The 15754-nt window shown below is 57.2% G+C and overlaps 1 protein-coding gene across 1 annotated transcript; it reads right to left on the reverse strand.

Moving 5' to 3' along the window:
- Positions 1-4675: 4675 nt before the first annotated feature.
- EEF1G (eukaryotic translation elongation factor 1 gamma) lies at positions 4676-14971 on the reverse strand. Its single transcript, XM_081099922.1, has 10 exons — positions 14821-14971; positions 13622-13780; positions 12611-12674; positions 12320-12462; positions 11450-11593; positions 9734-9863; positions 9196-9400; positions 5343-5515; positions 5137-5261; positions 4676-4911 (listed from the first exon to the last, which is right to left on the reverse strand). Exons 1-10 carry the CDS (start codon positions 14830-14832, stop codon positions 4753-4755), a joined length of 1314 nt encoding a protein of 437 aa, XP_080956048.1. The 5' UTR covers positions 14833-14971; the 3' UTR covers positions 4676-4752.
- Positions 14972-15754: the final 783 nt, after the last annotated feature.

Here is a 15754-nt window from a genome sequence, read left to right on the forward strand (position 1 = left end):
GGGACTGCAGAGACCAGCATGCGCCCCTGATAAGTCACTTCCCCTCTGGGCTCGCTTCCTCCTGGGTGAGTGAGGGCCTGCTGGGATGGTCTCCCCGGCACTGGCTGCACGAGGTACATTCTCTGTGTCTGAGTCAAAGAGATGGAGAGTCCCTCGAGGAGAGAGAGTGGGTAGAAGGGGTGTGTCTGCTGACCCCGCGCTGGCAGCGGGAGGGGTGGAGGACACGGGCGCTGCCACCGCAGGGGCAGGGCAGCCAACACCCTGCAGCCAGTGACTCAGGCCCCATATAGAGGCCCACTGGCAGCAGCACCTGGTGGCTGCCGGTGAGTCAGGGGACACAGGGATCTCCCCAAGGCACGGCTGGCCAGGGTCCACTATGGCCAACTTTCCCTCACACCTAACAAAGCGGCAAGCCCAGCCCGGCCCGCATGGCTCAGTGGTTGAGCATCGACCCATGAACCAGGAGGTCACCGTTCGATTCCGGTCAGAGCACATGCCCGGGTTTTGGGCTTTATCCCCAGTGGCGGGGGGCGGGGGTGGGGGGTGCAGGAGGCAGGTGATCAGTGATTCTCCCTCATCATTGATGTTGCTCTCTTTCCCTCTCCCTTCCTCTCTGAAATCTATAAAAATATTAAAAAAGAAAGCGGCAAGCCCAGTGCAGCCACTTCCCCAGGCTCCTCACCCACATCCCAGCCTGCAGGGCTGCCCCCTCCCCTCTGCCCTCCCTCCTCCACCGGCTCCCCGGCCCTGCCACGTCCCCTCGGCCACCCTCACTGTCCACCCCGGTCCTGGTCCCGGAGAGCCAGCCAGATGATTGCAAAAGGGCTGAGCCAGCGGGAGAGGCCCTCACAGGCCAGCTGCTCCTGCAGCGGCGGGGAGGGGGAGCGGGAACCAGAGGAGGCACATTCCAGGGAGATCCGAACAGAAACAGCCCCGAACCCTGACTGGCCAGCAGCCCCGGCCCTGGGCCCCGCCCTTTGTGTAAACAGGGTCGAGGCAGGAGCTCCCGCTGGAATCCCGAAATCGGGAAGCAGAGGTGGGCGGGCTGCAGGAGAGCGGGGGTGAGAGGCGTGAAAAGCAGCCAAACATCTCAGGTCATCAGCGACATCCTTGCCACTGACCCAGTCCCACCTGCGCAAGGAATTCTCTTACAAGGAATCGGAGTGCTGCTGGCCATCAACTGCCGTATCCCGCACCCCACCCAGCTCCCGGGGCCGAGGCACCGGGACACCCCGTAATTCCACTGCAGTAAAACGCCAGCCTCCTCCGGGAGCCACGCCAGCCCGATTAGCGCAAACAGACGCGAGCAGGTGGCGTGGTCTCTCTAACCTTTCAGGAGGCAACGCGCTAGCGCCTCAGCATTAGGGGGCTAGGGAAGGGGGGACCCCAGGATTACATTCACACATGCAGGACCCAGCACGCCGGGGACGATGCGGTGCCCTGTGGGCGTACCAGCGGGGTGAGCCGGGGAAGCCACTGCCACCCAGCAAAGCCCACCCGGCGCTGGGGGGCCGGGGCTGGGTTCCGAGGACAGTGCCCGTTGCCATGAAAACACAGTACTGCTTTCAGAAACGACTGGGTGGGGCCTCCAAAGCACTCATTCCTCTCCCTTCGACATTCTGGACCCTTCCCCCACCTCCCGAAAGGGGAAGTGGCACATTTGGGGCACGTCCGCGGCGGGTCGGGCCGCGAGCAGAGCAGCTGTCCCGCTCCCGCTCGAAGCTGCGGGTCTCTCTCGGAAGAACTTCAAGGCTTCTGACTTTACGTGACTGAAGCCAGAAGCGCCAACAAAGCTGAAACAAACCGCTGCTCTAACCAGCACCCACCGTCCGGTCATCCACCGCGGCAGCAGCGCTCGCGAGCCTACTCCCACTGCACCCGGCGCCCATCGTTTCTCAGCCTCCGTTTTTGAGGCTGAGGTTTTGCCCAGTAAGAAGATAAAATAGCCTCCCCTTCCCTCAGCCTCCCCGTTTTCCAAAACCACACCCTGCTCTCGGCCCCCTCACTGCACCCCTCCCTCTGCCTGAGACCCCAGCTCCTGCGGGCGTGGACACGCAGCACGCACTGCGCTGTGTGCAGGGAGGCCAGCTCCCGGGGGCGCAGGGGTGGCACGTGGGGAGCAGTGTCCCCGGCGCAGGTTCTCACTGGCTGCCATGGCCAGCCCGTGCCTCCAACCAGAGGTGGGAGGAACTGGGGGGGGGGGGGGCGGGGGTTGCCAGGGAATCAGGCTGGGCTCGGCGGGGCGGGAGGTGCAAGTCCAGAGCCTGCAGCGGTGCAGTGACGCAGGCCTCCCGGGGCAGGGCGGGCCGAATCAGCTCCAGATGTACTTCCCCTCTTTCCAGCCCCACATCTGCCGCTAGAAACTCCCCGTTAACCTTCTCGCCTGCCCATCTGAGCAGGAAGAGGTCCTTCCATCTCACCCTTTTGGAGGCCAACTGCGAGCCTTCCAGAGGCCACAGCCCCTCCCCTCAGGCCTCCCAGCCCACCTCTGCTTGTGGGTTACTGGCCCTCCCCCAAACACAGGCCTGGCCCCAACCACCAACCCAGCCACCCTCCTCAACACCAAACCGCCAGAGCTAGAGGCGCAGGAGGCAGGAGGTGTGGATGAGTCACTCTTCCTGCAGACGGGAGGGGGGAAGGGGGGTCGGGCAGGCTAGGAGGCGAGGTCCCAGCCCCCCAGGCCAGAGCCGGCCAATCCACAGGGACTGCCAGGCTTGCTGCTGCCCAGGGTCCGGCTCACCAGGCAGACACAGCCCCTTTCCAGTTGGACTCTTCCTGGGCCTCTCAGGCCTGCCCCCTCAAACCCACGTGCCCGGCTTGGTCTCTCCTGCCCAAACCGTCAGCTCCTGGGAAGATTACACAAGCGGAGCAGGGTGTGGTGGGAACGGGAGTCTGACAGGTTCAGTGAGGCCCCAGCCACCAGCTCAGGGCACACCCGGTCAGCACTCAGCCCTTTCAGATCCTATCCAAGAGGAGCCCAGAGGCTCAGATGCAAGACAGGTAGCAAGTCTGGACCGAGTGCAAGATGAGATGCCAGGAAGCACTGAGCAAGAACCAGCCCATCCTCGCCCAGCTGGATTCCTAACCCCCACTGCAGTCCCGGTTCCCAGCTGGCTGGAGCTCTACCCTGAAACCACCAGTCCGCTCAGTACCTGGAAGGGTCCCGCTTTCCCTCCTAAGCCAGGAGGGCACCCCCCCCCCCACCCCCCGGGCTTAGACTAAACGGGAGGGAGGGAGAAAACACCCGGAAAACCACAACCTCAATACCAAAGGCAGCCACGACTGTTTCTGCATGTGCTTCAAAACGGACTCTAATGTTTGCACGTTCACCTGAGCTGTTAACTTCATAGGGAGGTCAATGCTCTTCAGAAAAGACTAGCAGAGCAGGGCAAGAATCCCTGCAGAGTAGAAAAATTAAGCTTACCCCAGCCAGTGTTGCTCAGTGGATAGTGTCAGCCTGCAAACTGAAGGATCCTGGGTTCAATTCCGGTCAAGGGCTTGTACCTCGGTTGCAGGCTCCAGGGCGAATGCAGGAGGCAACCAATCAATGTTTCTCTCACATCGATATTTCTCTGTCTTTCCCTCTCTTAAAAAAAAAAGTCAATGGAAAAATACCCTCAGGTGAGGATTTTATTTTTAATATATTTTTTTATTGATTTTTTTACAGAGAGGAAGGGAGAGTGAGTGAGAAATATCGATGAGAGAGAAACATCGATCAGCTGCCTCCTGCACATCTCCTACTGGGGATGTGCCTGCAACCCAGGTACATGCCCTTGACCGGAATCGAACCTGGGACCTTTCAGTCCACAGGCCGATGCTCTATCCACTGAGCCAAACCGGTTTTGGCTTGGGTGAGGATTTTAAAAAAATGTTGAAAAACAAACAGATAAATAATAATTTTTTTAAAAAAATTAAGCTCAAAAGAGAAAACAGTAACCACTGATTTGAGCAGGATTAATGGATGACAATTATGTCGCAACAGGGTGTTTCCAGGCTTTAGTGACACCAAAGGGGTTTAAAATCCTGCCTCTACCAGTTAAGAAATGTCACCACAGCCTGGCCGGCGTAGCTCCGTGGTTGAGTGTCGACCTATGAACCAGGAGGTCAGTTTGATTCCTGGTCAGGGCACAGGCCCAGGTTGTAGGCTCAGTCCCATGTGTGGGGTGCAGGTGACAGCCAATCAGTGATTCTCTCTCATCATGGATGTTTGTATCTCTCTCCCTCTCCCTTCCTCTCTGAAATCAATAAAAATATATTTAAAAAATAAGGTCATCGCAGGCAAGTCATTAACCCTCTGAACCCTCCCTAGCAAGCAGGGCCACCCGGTAACCTGCAGCCCGGTCAGGGCCACCACGCGGGCGGTCAACGGTCAGACACCCATTCCTGTTGGCCCCTTGCACCCAGCGCCTCGCTCGCAGGGCGGCGGCGGGAAACGGCACACACTGCGCACCATGGGCTCCCTCCACGCGTGGACACGCCCACCTCGGGGGAACCTGGTCCCTCAGAGTCAGGTGGTCACCAAGCCCATGTCCCGCCCACCCAGCCGACACAGGAGGAGGCAGGCGACGACACCGACGCCGAGGACAGGACAGGACTCTGCCGCTCTGAGGCTCCGCCTGCTCCCCCGCCGCCCGCCGGAGCAGCGCCCTCACAGAGCAGGCAGACCACACAGGGCTTGATGTTCAGTTTCCTTTAATGACCCCCAGCGCCCGGGAGGGCGGGTGCAGGCAGCTCGGCGAGGGCAAGAGATGTTCACTTGAAGATCTTGCCCTGATTGAAGGCTTTGCCCACGTGCTGGAAGGCCCCCTCCCAGCAAAAGTACTCTCGCACCAGCGTCTGGGTCTCCGCGCTGCCGGGATCCAGCTTCCGCCACGTGTATGACTCGTAGTCCACCTGCCAGTCTGGACTCAGCTGCGGAGAAAAGCCAGGTAAGAAGCATGTGGTCAGGTTACCAGACACGGTCTCACACCTGCCACTCCCAGCTCAGACTCATGTCATCAGGTCGCAAGGCCGCTGGGGACATGCCAGCTCCGCCGGTCCCCGCTCCGGGAGGCCCCTCCACGCCTATCAGCCAGCATCAAGGTGTGCGGGCCGCAGCCTCCCGGCGAGACGCCCTCCGCCCCTGCCCCTCCTCACCGGAAAGGCGAGCTCCTGGCCTCGGAAGACCCAGACTCCAGAAATGGAGCTGCTGTTGTTGGTTCCAAAGAGGATGACACTGGCAAAGGCGTTCTTCCTCAGCTTGTCCAACCGCTGGAACATTCCTGAAGGAGCAGGGAGAACACGCGGCCTGAGATCGCATTACCGGGCCCTCCTTCCTCTTCCCAGACCCACGCTCTCCTCACCAGTGATGAGGTTGCAGCTCATGAAGGTCTGGGTGAGCTCCTCGGGGAAGCGGTACTCGGCATACCACAGGGACCAGCCGTCCTTGTCGAAGTGCTCCCAGAAGTACGGCAGCGCCACCGCCAGCGTGTCCTCGTTGGAGTACTTGCGCTTGAATTCGTCCAACACAAAGGTACTGAGCGGAGGGAACAGCAGGGTCAGTGTGGAGCAGGCCTCCTGAGGCAGCGGCGGCCCTGCCAAGAAGCCAAGGGCATTTCCTCGTGCTCCCCACCCCCAGCCCAAGTATGCTTAGCACGCGGGTGGGACCCCAGGGAGCCGCGCCCCAGGAAAGCACGGCGTACTGCTGCCCCCTAGTGGAGGCACAGGGCGGACATTCTTCCCGCCCGCCCCTCCCAGGGCTCTGTTCCCTGAGTCACATTCAGCCAGTGACTCAGTGTCTTCCCCCATCACACAGGCCTCTTGGGTGACACACTCTCATGACAGCGAGGTTAAGCAGGGAGTGTTGTCCCAGGGCCTCCGCCCAGCCTTCCACCCCGTCCTGTAGTCCTGCTGCCCGGAAACCAGCTCAGCTGCTGAACCCTCAGGTGCGGGTTATCGGTGAGCCTCTGGCACACAGCCGGGAATTCCGCCCCCCCCCCGCCCCCCTCCCCCCGGGCTGTTCTTTCTTTTCCAATTGCAAAAACATGCGCCTGAAGACCACCCACAAAACCAGCAAACAAGACAACTAGTACTTTTTACGTGTTTTGTGAAAAATTCCACTGGTGACTTTTCAAAGATGATATAGCTAGCTTTGTGCCTTTACAAATTGTTCCTTGGACACTATGACACGCCACCGAGAATTCTCTGCAAATGTTTTAATGGCTACATAACCTCCCACGGCATGACTGTGCCATGAACTTATTAAGCCCCCTTACTGAATGTCTAGGTTGGTTCAATTATTCGTTAGTTTTAATAATGCCACGAGTTGCCACCTATTTCACTCCTCACAGCAAGACCTAGAGCAGTGATGGTGAACCTATGACACATGTGTCAGAGGTGACACGCTAACTCTTTTTTTGGTTGATTTTTCTTTGTTAAATGGCATTTAAATATATAAAATAAATACCAAAAATATAAATCTTTGTTTTACTATGGTTGCAAATATCAAAAAATTTCTCTATGTGACACGGCACCAGAATTAAGTTAGGGTTTTTCAAAAACGCTGACACGCCGAGCTCAAAAGGTTCCCCATCACTGCCCTAGAGTTAGACGCCCCCTCCCTTCACAGACTCGGCTACACTGGAGCCAGGTTCCTTCCTGACACCAGAGCCCTCACCTGAGCTGTCCACGTCCACCACCACCAGATGGGACGGATGTTTCACACCCTCCTGACCATGTTTATTTTTCATGACCATCATCCCTCCCTCACCCCACAGCTCTCAGCAGCTCCTGAAACAAGCTGGCTGGAAGCCCTAACCAGACCAGAGGGAACTGGACAATGATGGTCTTGGTCTTCGAAGGCATTACCTCTGTGACATTAAGAGTCCTGGGGGAGCCCTAACCGGTTTGGCTCAGTGGATAGAGCGTCGGCCTGCGGACTGAAGGGTCCCAGGTTCGATTCCGGCCAGGGGCATATACCTTGGTTGCGGGCACATCCCTGGTGGAGGGTGTGCAGGAGGCAGCTGATCAATGTTTCTCTCTCATTGATGTTTCTAACTCTCTATCCCTCTCCCTTCCTCTCTGTGAAAAATCAATAAAATATATTAAAAAAAAAAAAAAAAAAGAGTCCTGGGGGAGCCCTAACCAGTTTGGCTCAGTGGATAGAGCTTCGGCCTGCGGACTGAAGGGTCCCGGGTTCGATTCCGGTCAAGGGCATGTACGTTGGTTGCAGGAACATACCCAGTGGGGAGTGTGCAGGAGGCAGCTGATCGATGTTTCTCTCTCATCGATGTTTCTAACTCTCTATCTCTCTCCCTTCCTCTCTGTAGAAAATCAATAAAATATATTAAAAAAAAAAAAAAAAAAGAGTCCTGGGGGAGCCCGGGCCAGCATGGCTCAGCATCAACCTATGAACCAGGAGGTCACAGTTCGATTCCCAGTTAGGGCAATGCCCAGTATGGGGTGTGCAGGGGACAGCCAATCAATGATTCTCTCTCAACATTGATGTTTCTCTTTCCCTTCCTCTCTAAAATCAATAATAATAAGTTAAAAATAACCCTGGGGGAAATTGTCCTGGCAGCCAACTGACAGGACCTACTTATTAAACAGGCGTTACACACACTCTCAAGCTGTTAAGAAACTTGATTGATTGAAGACCTCAAGCTCGCGGCCTGATTTATTTTCTGCCCAGAGTAACATATGTGACGATCTCTAGCTAATAACTAACAGTGTCGACATCATAACAGCCTATGTAATTGGGTTAGTTATCACGGCTCATTTACACACACCAAAATCCTGCTGGCTTTTCTTTTTCTTTTCCTGGTTAGCCATTTCATATAGAAGGAGGACACAAACCAATCCTCCCCCTTCAGATCACGGCGATGTTACTCTATCCCCTAAGCACAGCCACTGAAAGCTACTGGGAGGAAAGGGGGCAGGCAAACGGGGAGGAGTCCTGCTCAGTCTTGACCTGCCCCTGAGCCAGGCTCACAGCAAATCAGCTCAAAGAGACACTGTGAAGAGCAGCCAGGCGCGGAGCCTCCGGTCCCGAGGAAAACCTCAGCCACCCTCCAAGCTGTTCCCGCGTGGGAGAACAGAGCTGCTGACCTCCCACCAGCACAGCTGCTGTGCCAGCACCAGCGCGCCCCTCCATTCGCTCTATCTACCCCACGAGACGGGAAGTCCACCGCGCTGAACCAGACCAACGATGAAAGGGCGGCAGTGGGCGAGGAAGACCTTTCTCCTATCGCTTGCAAGTCCAACACAGTGACTGGGGGCAGTGAGTGAAGATGTGATGACAGGGAGGAGAGACTTCAATGGCGCCACCACACTGGACCCTCCAGGCAGAACCAGCTGGATTCGGGCCAGCACAGACTGCGATCGACCCCACCCCTATGCCCCGAGGCCTGCTGCTCCCAGCCCCAGCAAGCATGCAAGGCATCTTCCTCCTATCTGGGCGGGTGACCCTGTGCCCTCTCCATCCTACCGTCCTACCCAGCCCTTTAGCACCCGCCCCATGGCGAGAGGATGCCACGGCCCCTGCGGGAAGAGCGCGCACCTGGTGTGTCCACTCCCTTAACAAACCTGATGTGAAGATGGAGTTGCTGCCTCTGCCAGCGCCTCTCGGCCCTGGGGAGCTTCACTGACCCGGAGAACTGGGCGTGCACTGGGTGCCCCGCTTTTTCACACCAACAATCCCCCTTTTACCTTATTCTTTCCTCCAGGAACCCCCACACTGACTGAAAAGAGGGAACAGACAAGCACCCATCTCCTTCCTTCTTCCCGAGGGGCTGCACCCCCGTTTGGGAACAATGAGCAGAGGCCGCATGCAGCCCGGTCATCGCCCCCCGACCCTGTGAGCACCAGGCACAGGCCGATTCACCCAAGCAGCACGCTCCTCACTGAGCTGAGGGTCAGAGACCGACGAGCACCCCCGAGACCAATGACCCCCCCGAACTCCGGCCTGCTGCCTGCTTGCTTGCGAGAAAGGGGATTCTGAACCTCCCCGCTGCTGGATGCATTTAGAACGTACTTGCTCCTTTCAAAGCTCACCCAATTCTTAAATTCAGAAAGTCACCTGATTTGCCAACTAAAACACACCTTTCATTTTGTATGAATGACCTCAAACTCTGGGCCCAAGCCGTGCGAGGATACACTCAGGTGAGAAGGGGCCTTCTGGGTCCCATGCAGCGCTCCCCCCACGTCCCGTATCCTCACCTCTTGGGCAGGTGAGCAAAGGGGTCCTTGGCCTTGGGCTCCGCCGCCAGCGCCTGCTCACACTCGTCCATCTCCTCCTCGGCGGCGGGCGCGGCAGCCTTCTTCTCCTCCTTCCGCTCGGCCTGGGGCTTCGGCTTCTCCTCCCGAGGTCCCTTCTCCTTCCGAGGGGTGTCCTTTTTCGGCTGGCTCTCTGCAAACTTTTTAGCTGGCGCAGAGGAAGGAGAAAGGTCAGTATCCGGCCTCTGTCCGCTGCAGCACGCGGGGCCGTGGAGGACAGCGGCAGCGCAGGAGCCGGGCTCGGCCACAGGGCCGCCGGGCACCATGTCCCCGCGCACGGCCCAGTGACAGGTGCCCGGGCAGCTTTGTCAGCAGGCCAGTGAGTGCGGGTAGAAGACAAGATTCACAAAACATCAGCTACACAGGTGATGCCCTACACTCGGGGGCCCACGTCACCCACAGGCTAGACAGGAAGCCCAGGGGCTGAGACTGAGCCAACCAGCCCGGCCTGGCGGCTCACCCCCCACCTCCTCAGACTCACCATCAAACTGGGCCATCTTCTCACAGAGCTTCACCTCCCCCAGGACAGCGCGGAACTGGGGCTGGTTAATGCAGGTGAGGAACCAGCGGTTGGTGTTGGGGAAGGCCTGGCGGAAAGACGGCTCCAGGACCTGCCAGGACGGGAGGGTGGGAACAGTCAGAGGGGGGACCATCCAGAAGGTTCCAGCCAGAGACCAAGACTTGCTTCTTCCTACACCCGAGCTCCTCCGTCCCCTCACCAACAGCAGCTGCCTGGACACCTGCTTACCCTGGAGGGCGACGCCCCACCCACCGTCCTCATCTCTTTAAGGTGATCCAGTCCAACTCAATGGACGCCTGGTTCCCCCTTCACTAAGAATCTATTTAGCAGGAGCAGCATTCGTACAGTGCCTTGCTCCTTTAGCCAAGCCATTTCACACCTCGTTTCCAATCTTTTAAATTTCACGTGTTGACATAGAATTTTTTTAAAGGTTGGGATCAACAGAGGGCTATCAATTACTCATTTTGTCAAATAAATAAGTAGAAAATATGCAACAGCAAAAAGTTTGTTTCAGAATAACGGACAGACCTTTTAATTAAACAGCTTCATGAAAAACTCATTAACCATTTTTTTTAAAAAAAATGTGGTTTTTTTTTTGTATTTCAGAGAGAAAGGGAGAGGGAGAGAAACATCAATGATGAGAATCATTGATCGGCTGCCTCCTGCACACCCCCTACTGGGGATCCAGCCCACAACCTGGGCATGTGCCCTGACCGGGGATCGAACAGTGACCTCCTGGTGCACAGGGCAATGCTCAGCCCGAGCCACACTGGCAGGCTCATGTGCCATTCTTTTTAGTTTGCCAGGATCCGTGGTGGAGACAGGCGCAGCATCAGCTCTGTCATGTTGGTTCTACAGACTCGGATTCAGATTCTACTCCACCATGACCCCCACAACGGGCCACACTAAGCCGATCCCTGTAAGCCAGTGCTTCTCAACCTTCCTAATGCCGCGACCCTTCAATACAGCTCCTCATGTTGTGGTGACCCCCAAATTCATTGTTATAAATTGAACATAATTAAAGCAGTGATTAATCACAAAAACAATATGTAATTATATGTGTTTTCCGACGGTCTTAGGTGACCCGTGAAAGGGTCATCCGACCCCCAAAGGGGTCGCGCCCACAAGTTGAGAACCGCTGCTGTAAGGCCTTGGCATGGGGTCTGGCGCGAAGTAGGTGCTTTTCCCTTGCTCTCAGCACATTACTACTGACGCCCATCAGCCCGAGAGCTGCTGTTTAGGACCAGCAACATGTCATCTTTGCCCCAATAACCTCAACTGTGGGATTAGTCCCTGGGTTTATGTTTACAGAGGAAGAAAAAGGACCAAAGCGTGCCCACACCCCCACCCTCTACTACAACTAGTCAGAATGCGGCCAGCACTGAACCCAGCTCCTTTTCCAGATCTCCATGCTGAGCCTGCCGCCCCCACCCGCCTTCACCACCAAGCACAACTGGCTTCCTCAGAACCGTCTCAGCGCCACACAGACGCTCAGGGCAACGGACCACTGCGCTTCCCGGAAGGCAGGCGGCCCGGCACCCAGGCCCTGGCACCCACCGGGCCTCCCGGGCCTCCCGCGGCTCCCTCGGCGTCCCTCACACCCAAGTCCTCCAATCAGACTTGCCACTTGGTTCTACCCCAGCCGCCCTCTGCCGAGCCGATTCGCTGTACACGCACCTGCTTGTAGAGCCACAACAGGGTGCACACAACGGTGATGTCAGCCAGCGTCACGCGCTCGCCCACCAGAAAGGTCCTGGTCTTCAAGTGGGCGTCCAGCAGCCCCAGAATTCGCCTCACGTCCTCCTTGGCGGTCTCTGTGGCCTGTTGATCCAGTGAGGAAACTTACCAGTGACTAGCAATCCCTTCCCCAATAACTGAACTAAGGCGGCCTTCACTTACTCATCCCCCCTCTCAATGGGTCAGAGTCTAGGACAGCCGTGGGCAAACTACGCCCGCGGGCCGGATCCGGCCCAAAGACCGTACCCTTTTATGTAATGATGTTTACTTTGAATTTATATTAGTTCACACAAACACTCCATCCATGCTTTTGTTCCGGCCCTCCGGTCCAGTTTAAGAACCCATTGTGGGCCTCGAGTCAAAGTTTGCCCACCCCTGGGCTAGGATTAGCCCAAACATGTCACATGCGAAGCGCAATGTTACATTTGTTCACGGCGCAGGCTGGCTCATGTCCTTCCTCTCCTTTCCTTTCTTTTCCTTTTGGCTGCGTTTCCCACTGTCCTGGTCACAGCTGTGTCACGTCTTTGCACGTGAGAAGGAACCTTAGCAGTCATCTGGTCTAACCACTCCCGTCATTGGGTTTAACCTTCCTTCAGAAGAAACCCCTTCTCTGACCACCTCCATGGGTCTGACAAAGAGCTCAGACACCACCCACCAACAGCCCAGGGCTCAGACTCACAGCCCGAAGATTAGGGCCTGTTACACTCTTGGCATTCCCCCCCCTTTCTCAACCCCCTTTATTCCTCACTGCCTGACCCTCTGGAGCTGACTCCATCCCGCCTTTGGCTTCTTCCAAGTTCCAAGACTTACCTGCTTGTTGTAGTGCATGATGCCCAAGGTGGGGAACACCCAGGTACTGGCCGGGGGCACTATGTCGCTATCAGCAAAGCTCACCCACTGCACCACCTGGGCTGCTGCTTCTGGACTACTTCCCCGCAGGTCCTCATTGCTCACTGCAGAGGCGGGACACAAAGTCAGAACCCGGGGGTCCACCAACACCAGGCCAGTGCCCGAACAGTCCTCTCCTCCACTCCAGCTCACCCGCACCCTCTCCTACACCCCTCGCTTGACCCTCCCATCCACCACCCAACTGCAAGTTACCGTAGTAGGCAATGGCATTGCTCTCGAACACACAGAATCCATCATCACCTTCAAATGCTGGAACCTGCAGACAGCAGTCAAAAGATAAGTGAAACACTGGCCGGGTGCTCAGTGGTTAGAGCGTCGGCCCCCCAAACGAAACAGTCATTTCTTACTAGCCAATCCCAGGAACTAAACTGTTCTGGGTGAACGTGTTTATATAAGGCTGACAACCCTTGCTAACCAAACTCCTGATATTATCTAAAACTCAAGAACCAAAAGTATTTGAATAACTTGGTATCCCTTACAGTCTGAGGTCACATCAGAAAACCCAAAATACTTAGGTATTATCAGCTATTTGGAGAAAATCCCTCAATCAGATGAGTAAAAGGTAAGAAGCCACGTCTTACATCTCTGTAACAGTGAGAGCACCAGGCGCTCCCCCCACTGAGTATGGCTCCTCAGCCCGCTCTGCCAGCCCCCGTGGGGAAGAATCCTGCTCACAGGAGATACTTGACAGTTTGCAATGAAAACAGTCAAAAGTCATTCTCTCTTCCAAAGTAAGCCCGCAAACTATTAAATGTCACTGAACAGCTCTTTATTATTAATCATTTAAAAATTTTTCAATTACAATTGACTTTACTTTTAACTACACAGGAATCTGAAATTATCTCAAAATAAAAGGATTTTTTAAAAATACATTTTTTATTGATTTCAGAGAGGGAGAGGGAGAGAGAGGGAGAAACATGGGTGAGAATCACTGCACATCCACTACTGGGGATCGAGCCCACAACTTGGGCCTGCGTCCCGACTGGGAATCTAACCGTGACCTCCTGGCTCACAGGCCCGCACTCCACCACTGAGCCACACCAGCGGAGCTCAAAATAAAAGTTTTTAAAAAATCACTAAAATACAGGGGGGGGGGGGGGGGTCTGAAATCTCTTTAAAGATGGAGGCTACCTGCAAAGTAATAGAATCTTACAGCCACTTGGGTTCTCAGGACCAAAGACCCTCTCCCGCGCCCCTTCTCACCTTGCCTGCCGGAAACTTGCGGAGAAATTCGGGGGTGCGGTTGGTCTGGCCGAAGTGGAAGTGGGGCGGTGCGGAGAGTACGCGGACCTGAGCCCCGCTGTACTGCGCGGCGATGAGGGCCTTGAAGGCCCTCCAGTTTTCGGGGTATGTGTACAGGGTCTGTGCAAGGAAGAGGGGACCGGGCGTCAGCGCGAGGCCAGGGGTCCCGGTCCTACCCGTCACCTCCCGGGACGACTCCCCGGAATCGTCGCCGTCTGCCCCACTCACTCCCGCTTTCCCTCGGCGGGTAACCCGAGTTCTGCAGCTCGGGGCCTTGTGTAATCCGAGCAGAGGACAGACACACCGACGGCTAAATAAAGCTGCTGACAGCGCTGACCTTCCCCGAGGACACCGCAGCGGCACGGAACCCACAGCCCGAAGCTGCCGCGGCCTCCGCCTGCGGACGAACGCACCCCGCCCGCCCCGCGGAGCCCGCTTCATTCATTGATGCTGCCAGGCCGGCCGGCGCGACTGCGGGGCCGCTCACTTCAAAAGCACCGCCCCTGCCGGGGGCACACGCCCCGACCGAGTCCCACCCGAGCCGCCACGCGGATCCCGAGTGGGTCTTCTCTTCCCCCATCAACCCAGCCTCCCTGTAAGGAGCCTGCCTCCCCCTGGCGCGCATGCGACCCGCGGGCCGTCGCTCCGGTGCCGTCCGCATGAGCTGCCTGGTGTGGCCCCTCTCCGTCCAGTAACCTGGCCGGCGAGGTCCGACTGATCGGACCCACGTCGGGGTCTCTCGGCTCCCGAACCTCCCTGGTGGGCGAGCCCTGACCGTGCCCAAGTACATGCCCACAAAGACGCCCCGCTTCACCCTGTCCCTGCTATCGCCCCACCAAACGGTCGCAAAAGTTCCGTCCACCTGCCCGGATCCCACGCCTCAAGGAGTGAACCTGAGCCCCTTTCTCCGGCCCCAGGCGGCCCGGACCCGGCATCTCCTTCCGCCTCGAACCCAGGCCATTCCAACTCCTCGGCCTCCCACAGCCTCAGCATCAGTTTCTGCCCGGGGCCTGGAGGCCCGGGTCCCCAACAGCACGGCCTCCGGGCCCCGGACCCGCCCCCCGCTCGGCTCCAGAACTCCTCTGACGCCAGCGGGTCGCAACCGGGCAGAGGATGGCGCCGGATAGGGTGACCCGGACGGCCAGAGCCGGCAAACTTACCCCGGCCGCCATGGTGATTCCGCAGAGAAAGGGGGTGGGGCTCTCAGTGCTGCCGCAAAGTAAGCCGTCGGGGGGGCGGGGGGGGGCGGAGAGCCGCGGGGAAACAGCGGCCGGAAAGCGAGGACGGCATAGAAGGCACACGCACGACAGTTGTGTGGACCGCGGCCGCGAAATTGGAAAAAGGGGTGGGGCCTGCGGGTCTGCGCAGAGGAGCTCGCGCCTGCGCAGTGAGTTGCTTGACGGGCCCGCCCCTCAGGCCTGGCCAATGGGAGTCCCGACGTGGAGGGAGAAGGCGCGGAGGGAACCGGGCACCAGCCGGCGGCGGCTGCCCGGGCGGCTGCGTGGCACAGCTCCCCGCCCCGGGTGCCGCGGGGTGACAGTGACCTGATGGGAGGCTCTGCCAAGCCCCCAACGTGTTGGTGTGACAGGAGCGGAAACTCCGCCTGCAAGTGGCGGTGGGCCAGATTCCATAACCGCTCTGCTGTGTTGTTTTAAGATAAATTTCCATTTCAGAGAGGAAGGGAGAGGGAGAGAGGGACACATCATTGCTGAAGGCGAACCATCCATCGGCTGCCTGCTGCTCACTCCCCACTGGGGACCCAGCCGCAACCCGGCATTTGCCCGGACCGGATCCACTGCGGCCGAGGAAGCCCACCCACCAGCCACACCTGGCAGGCGGGGCTTGTTGCTTGACTAGAGCAGCGGTTCTCAACCTTCCTAATGCCGCGACCCTTTCATACACTTCCTCATGTTGTGGTGACCCCCAACCATAAAATTATTTTCGTGGCTACTTCATAACTGTAATTTTGTTACTGTTATGAATTGTAATGTAAATATCTGATATGCAGGATGGATTTTCATTGTTACAAATTGAACATAATAAAAGCATAGTGATTAATCACAAAAACTGTATGTAATTATACATGTGTTTTCC

This window comes from Myotis nattereri, assembly GCF_964212035.1.
Source record: "Myotis nattereri genome assembly, chromosome: 9".
NCBI classification, from domain to species: domain Eukaryota; kingdom Metazoa; phylum Chordata; class Mammalia; order Chiroptera; family Vespertilionidae; genus Myotis; species Myotis nattereri.

Excerpts from the sequence above, each read along its gene's own strand:
- EEF1G (XM_081099922.1), bottom strand. Across the intron at positions 12,463-12,610 it reads CAATGCCATTGCCTACTACG|TGAGCAATGAGGACCTGCGG; the intron begins GTAACTTGCAGT and ends CCGCCTCTGCAG. Across the intron at positions 11,594-12,319 it reads TCATGCACTACAACAAGCAG|GCCACAGAGACCGCCAAGGA; the intron begins GTAAGTCTTGGA and ends CTGGATCAACAG.